We start from the raw sequence: 8,868 nt of genomic DNA on the forward strand, positions 1-8,868 counted from the left end.
AGGTGCAGCACCTTTCAATAGCTCCAAACTAGGTGCTCAGCCTTTAACACAGGGATTCTTGGGAAACATTGGTCCAAATCATATCAGGCTATTCTTCTGGGCTGAAGTGGTTCTGCCACATGGGTCCTTGGTGTTATAAACCAAAGAACTGTGGAACCCTGGGATTCTTGGGCAGAGGCCCACTGTTGCATATCTGTTTGAAACTACACGTTTGAAAATCACTGAGTTAATCTCCCCTCCCCCAGAGGCCAAGGTCTCATGCAAAGGCCCACAAGAGCCAGCAGCAGAGTTTCTGCCATAAGGAGAGCTGTTGACTGGCATGCTGAGAGGCTTGAAGTCAGATATGCCCAGGTTCTGATCCCAGCTCTGCCCACAAATCACTGTGTGCCTTTGAGTTAGTTAATGAGCTCATCTGAGCTGGTCCGCTCTGACTAGAGGTAGCACACAGCACTGTCCCAACGGTCGTCACGACCACTGAAGTGAAGCAGGAACCCTGTAAGACGCAGCCCGGCTTGTCTCCAGTGCTCTGAAAGCACATGGCCACACTGGCTTGAGCTCTGCTTCTCCATCCCATCTGTGCCCTGGTGAAACGTTTAGGCTCCTGGACCCAGTGCCCAGTCTTGGGGCTGGAAAGGCTGCCGAGCACCTCACTCTTCCTCCCCTGCTGGCAGGTGATTGTCTGGGGAGACTACGGCCGCATGGACCACAAGTGCTTCATGGGCATGGCCCAGATCATGCTGGACGAGCTGGACCTGAGCGCCGCGGTCACCGGCTGGTACAAACTCTTCCCCACCTCTTCCGTGGCTGACTCCACACTTGGATCCCTTACCAGGCGCCTGTCCCAGTCCTCCCTGGAGAGTGCCACCAGCCCCTCGTGTACCTAAGGACCCTGCTCAGGATGAGAGGCTGAGGGCGGTGCAGGAAGGGAACCTGCTGGCCCGCCACCCTCCTGTACATAGTCTCCATGTCTCTCTAGACCCTCGGCCCTGCTGCATGCCTGTTGGCTACTGGGCTTGTCCCAGCTGGCAGTGGAGACTGTAGTGTGTGTGTGTGTGTGTGTGTGTGTGTGCGCGCGTGCGTCTGTGTGTGACCACATTATATCTGTTCATCTGTCTGGTACGGTCAGTCCTGGTGACCATGTGGACTGAAATCCATGTCTCTGTATCTGATTGGAAAGAAACCCAAAGGAGTGGACATGATTCACCCCCAGGACCTCCAGAGGTGGAAGTGGGGGATGCGGCCACTGGTGACCCTGTCTGCCCCCGCCCCCAGGGCCTCCTGTTGGTGGTCTCTACTTGGTTTTCTGTCTTGTCTTTTGTTCCACACTTTGCCTCTCCCAGCACTGCTGCTCTTTTTTGAGGAATGTAGCCTCTACTGCAGCTGGCCACCCCTGGGCTCCTCTGGGAACCCCTGTCTCTCTTCCCTGCCCGAGCTACTCTGGTGGCTCCTCACTGAATGCAGTGTGCAGCATGCCGCATGCTCACCCAGTGCCCTGGTCAGGGCCCCAGGGAGGCAGAGGGTGCCCAGGGAGCAAGGGCTTTGAGAGTGTTTCTCCCTGGGGTTGGCACTACCTCCTTTCAGACAGATACAGTAGGGTTTAGTTTCAGGGGTGCTGACCAGACACCCTAGAGGGAACTGTAGGGGCTTCCCTTGGCATTTGCTCATGGTCTCCTTCCTCCCTGCTGGCGCTCCCCCCCCCACAACAACATGCCAAAGGAGCTCTCCTGGTGGGCCCAGAAGGTTGCCTCAGAGGGGATCTCTGCTAAAGCAGGCAGCCCTCCCCAGGTACAAAGGGTAGCCCTGTCTCCTGTGCTTATCCCAGGGGGCCATGGCACAGGAAGAGGTGCCATGGGTAGGGTTGCTTGCTGGAATAAGGAGGGCTACAGCAGATTTGTTCAGAGCCACCGCCGAGAATCCTGGCTGACCTAGGGATTAGATGCATGAGGCTGTTCATTTGGGGCTGTTTCCTTCGCTCATTTACAGACACAGGTCCCGTCTGGAGTTCAGGCACACTCAGGCTGTAGCCTCCTGTCTTGTGAGAAACTTGGCTCTGAACTCAAGGGTGCCACTGTCACCAGCTCTGTACAAGCAATACTCATAACCTTGGCCTCTCTGCCTTTCTCGTGTGCCTGTTCTGGGTCCCCAACCCCCACCCCGCCTTCCAGCTGCCTGTGCTTGATTCCCACCTTGTCTGGCTGGAGTTTCTCCCAGCTGCTCTGAACCCTTGTCATGGGGACCAGTGCCTGGGCTGGGCCCCGAGATGGCTGCTGGGAATCCTGAAGTCTGGCTCAGGCATGCCACCTCCGTCTTTCCTTCTTAGCTCCAGGGTAAAAGGCAAGGATGCCTGGGAGATGGCAAAGCAGCCCGAGGCCTGTGTCTGGTAGGAGGAAGGTAGTGTCAGGAGGGGACAGGGTATGGAGAAAACTCTGTCTCTTGCCTGTCCCCAAGGACATTCAGCAAGGAGTCCTACCAGGATAGCAGTGGAGAGCCTCTGCCTGAGTGTGTAGATTCCTTTTGTACCAAAGCTGGGGTGTGGAGAGATGGTAAAGGCCCTCTCAGCCTCAGGCAAAACGTGGGTGAGGGAAGTGAACAAGCCCGTCCTCTGTCCTTACATTTTCAGAGAAGAGGAGCCCGTCTGTGTACATGGGAGGGAAGGAAGTGGTCAGGCTTTCTCTTTAGAAGTTCTCTCTCCATCCTTCTTGGACTGGGGAATGCATGTATCCATGTCCCTAAAAATGGGCAAAGGACTGTGTACTTTTTGACCCTAGTGAAGGGGCCAGAGAGGGAGCTGGCTCACAGGTGTTTTAATCTCACTTGTGATATATTGGCTTCTAAAGCAGTCCCCTGCCAGACGGTGTGAACAGACCCTTGGAGTGGGGGCGTGGTGGTGACCCCCGGTAACGCAGACCTTTGCTGACAGGACACTGAATCACTCCCAGACAGAAGTGGGGGCTGTCAACACCCTTGTGTCTCTAGAAACCCAGGGAAGTACTTGGAGAATGGAGGGGTTGCCAGCAGACAGTCCTGGGTAGCTCTAGGCCTAGGCCTTGGTGGCCCTTGCATTTGAGGAACATCAGTACAGAGGACATTAGCCAGTGGAGGGGCAAGATATGCTGGAAGCTTGGGCTGACCTGCCTACAATCATTGGCTATAAACTACCCAGGAGATGGGCACATCATTGTTTCCCCTTTGAGATGGAAACAACTCCCCCAAACTTGATCTTGGGGGAGTATTCTTTCTAACCCTTTACGCCAAATGAGTTACTAATCCCACTGGGATTTTCCCTTAGGAGGGTGAGGCTGTGTGAGGCCTATGTGTCTGTGTGATGAAGGGTACTGGATTTAGGGGGGTTTCTCAGCACCCTGGTTGCAGGCCTCCCTTGAGAAGCCACTTTGCAGCTAGCCTCTCCCAGAGGAGGAATCTGTCCAGGTGTGACTCCTGAGCCTAGAGAGATCTGTCCTTTGAGGAAAGGACAATGGGGAAGGAAGGAACTTGGCACTTCTGAGTCCCCCTACTGTGTAGTGACCGCACATGCTCTACGGTCCACGTGAGACATGGCCGTGCTCGCAGTCAAGGCTTCTGGCTGCTCTTTCTTCTTGGTCCGGCCAGGCTCATCGGGGCTGTTGGACAGGAGAGGCCCTCAGCGGTGCTGGGCTGTGGGCAGGAGCGGTGACAGATGACTCAGAGCATCCGTGTTCATGTTTCTACCCGGCTCGGGCTGTCTCACTTTCCACATAGACTCCTTCTCTATGGGGAAGTTTGCAAAGGGCCTTTGGTATGAAACAGGCTCCAGGAAATGGGCCAAGTCTTGGTTTGACAAGGGGGACTTGATCCTTCAGGGAAGAACCAGCTCTGACAGTCCAGCCTCTTCTCCACCCAGCTTGGTTAGGGAAGAGCACTTAGGAAGCTCTTGGGATCCAGCAGGTCCCAGCAACGCCAGCATTTCATGGGGCTGAGACAACTGAGAAGAGCCCCGGAGAGGGGGCACTTGGATGGACCCTCACTTGGGGAATCACTGCCTGTTGGAGCACTGGGGTCAAGCCTCTCCCAGAGGCTAATTCCCACCCCCCAGGGCCGCGTGCCTGAGCTCCTTACTGCCAGCCTCCAGGAGAGCAGCAGCCTCCATTTTTAAAGACAATTGAGCCCTCCCAGGGCACTTCTTTGGAAATGAAATGTAGCACAACCCTAGACTGCATTACCAGAAGCCCTGACACATTCAGGGGCCTCACTCCAGGCCCGGCTGCCCAGGAGATGCGGAGCTTCCCTCCCCCTGGGGCTCCAGAGCTCCTATACCTCACGTTCCCCATCACCCTGGCCCAGAAAGCAGCGGCGCCTTCGTAAGGCTGCTCTGCTGTGATTCTCTTGATTGCTTCCAGCACTGCGCACACTGTGCAAGAAACGCTGCCTTTGCCTGATGTTGTGTGAGTTGCTCTCCGCCGGGGTGGGGAGACATGGAACTTCCCGCAGGGACCCGAATTTTGTCCGGCAGCGGCTACGGGCGGGGAGGCGGAGAAGGAGAGATCCGCTTCCCTGCCTTCTTCCTTTCTCTTCCTCACCTCAGACTTATCATCCTGACACACACAGAGGTTCTCTAGCATCTTCTCCCTCCTGCAACATCTTTCACCAGATGAGCAGAGCAGAGGTAGAAAATGTAGGCTTGTCCCCTGTTTTCGCCCTCCGGTCTGCTTCTTGGCCAAGTCAGAAGCGATTGGCAGATCAGTCATCAGCAAAGAGCAGGGGAGCCCTGTACAGTTAGATGTGGCCTGTTGGCAGCTGAATCAGCCTGGCCTGGTTGAAAAAGGGTTATTTTTGAAAGAGTGCCTGAGCATCTCAGAGCAATGTCAGTGATGCCAAAGAGAGCCACTCGGCCTCCCCTGGGCACCAGCTGTACCGGTGGAGCTGCACGCATGCAGCTCAGGTGTTGGCATGCCCAAGGGAGGGTCCTTGTTCTCTGACAAAGGGCTTAATCTTTCCATGTAGCAAAGCAACTTCCCCTTCCCCAAACCCTGAGTGTGGGCTTCCTTCCGTGTGCCCAGCCTGGCTGTGCCTGCGAGGAAGCTTCAGCGGCGAGAGGCCCGTGCCTCTTCCCTGGGGCCTAGTCTGGCTTGGGCAGGCGCTTGTTGAAAAGCGTGAGTGCCGCTGCTTTGGAGAAACCTGCCAGGGCTATGGCTGGACACTTGCCAGGAAGAACAGGTCCCTGGGCCTCCTGAGGAGTCCACACTGATGCCAGGAAGGGTCCCTGGGCTCAGGTTCCAGACCACTGGGTTTAACAGAAATAGGGCCTGGGAATTCCAGGGACAACTGAGCATCTGCCCCATTAGCCAATGACCTGGATAGAGATGGCTTGTTCTGTATCTTTTTTTTTTTTTTTTTGCCAGAAACTGTGACCTTGTGTAAGATTCCTCATGGGGCCTCAGCTTCCCCACCTGCAAAATCAATCAGAGCATCAGCTAATTGCTCCATGGTTCCCTCCAGTTTTCAGAAATATCTGATCTGGAGCTTTTGAGGGTGGCAAGCCTGGTGCCCAGTGCCCACACTGGACACAGGTACTCATTTGGCCCATGCCCAGCTGCTGCTGCTGACAAGAACTCTGGGAATCCTCATAGACTCTGCTTCACCTCTATGGTCCGCACCCCCTCCTCACTCTGACTCGCTGAGGCATAACCAAGACGCTGTCTGTCTACAGCCGACAAGTTCAGGTGCTGGCGATGCCACACCCTCAGCTGCAGCCTGAGTAGGTCCCCAGTCCCCACCAGCAGATGAGTGAGGCTGGGCCATTGCTCATTTCTGCTTCTACATGACTGCACTGGGAAAAGTGAAAGATGAGAATTTTTTTAAGGAAATTCTCTCGGGTGGGTTGAGAGAGGGAACACCTTTCCAAGTATTTTGCATTGATAAAACATTCCTCCCTCCAAAATGTCTGTTCCCAGACATCATCTCAGAAGGCAGAGTGGCTGCTGCTTCAAGAAAAGCGGGCCTGAGAGTTTTATCCACTTGTCCTTTAGTATGCAAACTCCCAGAAAGCAGTGACTGGCCCCTCCTTTTTTTTAAAAAAGAATTTCCAAATGCATCCTGCAAGAACACATAGCTGTTAGGGACTGACAAGCACTCTGTTTGGATAAGAAGCAATTTGCCTTTTACATCTGTGCTCTATACATTTTTCTACGTGCAACATCTTTCCCCACTTGTGGTTCCTGGGTGGCAGGTGGACAGCTGGGAAGGAGAGCACCAGCTGTTTGCTACAACATTCTTGCCAGTTCCCTTGAGGAGAAAATTCTTCACACGGCTTCTGCATGTACAGTATTTGGGCAGCAAAAGGAAAAAAAAAAACAACCTATGATTAAAGTCCATTTGAAATTGATCTCGTGTGTTGCTTCTTGAAGGAGTGTTTTAATTCTGACAGAGAAAACGATCTGGGAAGCTCAGGATGTCTTGCCTGAGAGGCACAGTACATCTCTAAAAGTGGCATGAAAGATGGACTGGGCCTCTGGCCCCTGTTTGGGGAGCTCTGAGGCCAACACAGTGTACTTGAGCCATGGAATCAGACTGGTCCAGCCAGCTTCTTGGCTGTGTCCCTCAGTGTCCCTTGCTTACCTTCAAAGCCTTTGATCTGCGCAGACGCCACAGGCATATCCCAATAGAGGGTACAGTAAGATGGATGAGGGCAAGGCTGGGTTGGTCTTGCTAACCCCAGCCACACCTCATTAAGCAGTAAGCCAGCTGGGTTGGAGCGCTCCTTGCCCTCCCTGCCTCTAGAGGGGAGAAAGCTTGTTCACAGGGCTGGAGAAGTGAATCAGTAATTAAAGGCACTTTCTTTTTATGTTGTTCGTTGTTTTTTTAAATTTTTATTTATTTATTTGAGAGCAACAGACACAGAGAGAAAGACAGATAGAGGAAGAGAGAGAGAATGGGCGCGCCAGGGCTTCCAGCCTCTACAAACGAACCCCAGATGCGTGCGCCTCTTGTGCATCTGGCTAACGTGGGACCTGGGGAACCGAGCCTTGAACCAGGGTCCTTAGGCTTCACAGGCAAGCGCTTAACTGCTAAGCCATCTCTCCAGCCCTGTTTTTTTTTTAAGGTAAGGTCTCCCTCTAGCTCAGGCTGACCTGTTCACTCTGTAGTCTCAGGGTGGCCTCAGACTCACAGTGATCCTCCTACTTCTGCCTCTTAAGGTAGAGTTGGGGTTAAAAGTATGAGCCACCATGCCCAGCTAAAGGCACTTTCTTGCAAAGCCTGATGGCCTGGGTTCGATTCCCCAGTACCCACATATAGCCAGATGCATAAAGTGGCACATGCATCTAAAATGCGTTTGCAGTGGCAGGAGGTCCTGGAGCACCCATATTATTTCTCTTTCAAATAAAAATATTTAAGGAAAAGTAAAGAAAGCCTGTTACCACGCTTGCAGGCAGAGACATCATCCTCCTAGAGCTGGGATTAGGAGTGCAGAAGATGCATGAGGACAGAGTAGCATTGTCACAGATGTGCTTGCTGGGGGACAGGCAGGTGTTTCTGTCCTAAAAGCCTTCCAGGATGACTTCACATGCCTGGCTCTTGCCCTTGGCTCTCTGGATACCATCTGATGAGGGAAGGCTTGTGAAGAACAATATGGGAGGTCTGTGATTACTTCTTAGACCCTTACTCCTCCACTGTCAATGGTTCAACACGGCAGACCAAAATGGATCAAGAGGGACTAGAGAGATGGCTTAGTGGTTAAGGTGCTGGCCTGCAAAGCGAAAGGATCCAGATTCAATTCCCCAGGAAGCTAGATGCACAAGGTGGCACATGCATTTGGAGTTCACTTGAAGTGGTTGGAAGGCCTGGTGTGCCCATGCGTTCTCTCAAACAGATGAAAAAAAAATTTAAAAATGGGTCAAGAGAGGGCTGGAGAGATGGCTTAGCGGTTAAGCGCTTGCCTGTGAAGCCTAAGGACCACAGTTTGAGGCTCGGTTCCTCAGGACCCACGTTAGCCAGATGCACAAGGAGGCACACGCGTCTGGAGTTCATTTGCACTGGCTGGAGGCCCTGGCATCTCTCTCTGTCTCTCTCTCTGCCTTTTTCTCTCTGTCGCTCTCAAATAAATAAAAAAAAAAAATTAAATGGGTCAAGAGAAATTCCAAGGGTGGGGCATGTAGCAGAGCTGGTACAGTGCTTGCCTGGCATGCACAAGGCACCACATAACCCAGGTGTGTTGGCATATTCCTGTAATCCCAGCACTCAGGAGTGGGAGGCAGGAGGATTGACTAAAGGCCATCCTCAACTGCATAGTGAATTTGAGAATATCCTGGAGTATTTGAGATCTTGTCTCAAAAAAAAAAAAAATCTGAAAGGTGCTCTTTGGGAAGCAGGACCCCTCAGTGGGTTACTGGAGGACTGGCACTTGGTAATATGCTTAACTCACTGTTCTGTGCTCAGAACAAGGGCTAGAATGTGGTAGATGCTGGGCATGTGCGATTAGGAGGGAAAGTGACCTAGGACAGAATGGCCAAGAATAAGTGAGCAAAGAAATAGGATGAATATTAGAAATTAACACAGATTATGTGCTAAAGAGATGGCTCAGTAGCTAAGGCATTTGCCTGAAAAGCCTAACGAGCCAAGTTCAATTTCCCCGTACCCATGTAAGGCCAGATTCTCAAAGTGGTGTATGTGTCTGGAGTTCATTTGCAGTGGCAGGAGGCCCTGGCATCCCCATTCATATTTTCTCGTTCATTCTCTCTCCCTCCTTCCTTCCCTCTCTCTGTTGGGCATGGCAGCACACACCTTTCTTTAATCCCAGCACTCATGAGAGGCCGAGTATTGTTGTGAGTTTAACACAAGCCTGAGACTGCATAGCAAATTCCAGGTCAGCCTGGGCTACAGTGAGATCCTCAA

At 52.7% G+C, this 8,868-nt stretch overlaps 1 protein-coding gene across 3 annotated transcripts in view; it reads left to right on the forward strand.

The window, feature by feature from the left end:
- Positions 1-6,361, forward strand: part of Rims3 (regulating synaptic membrane exocytosis 3) — a 49,688-nt gene extending 43,327 nt beyond the window's left edge. For all 3 annotated transcript variants that reach the window (XM_045151245.1, XM_045151247.1, XM_045151246.1), the window contains exon 9: positions 672-6,361. In XM_045151245.1, coding sequence (XP_045007180.1) covers positions 672-884 — 213 coding nt within the window. In that variant the 3' untranslated portion in view covers positions 885-6,361. The remainder of the gene's footprint in view (positions 1-671) is intronic.
- The last annotated feature ends 2,507 nt before the right edge of the window (positions 6,362-8,868 follow it).

The sequence above is a fragment of the Jaculus jaculus genome, chromosome 5, assembly GCF_020740685.1.
Source record: "Jaculus jaculus isolate mJacJac1 chromosome 5, mJacJac1.mat.Y.cur, whole genome shotgun sequence".
Lineage (NCBI taxonomy): Eukaryota > Metazoa > Chordata > Mammalia > Rodentia > Dipodidae > Jaculus > Jaculus jaculus.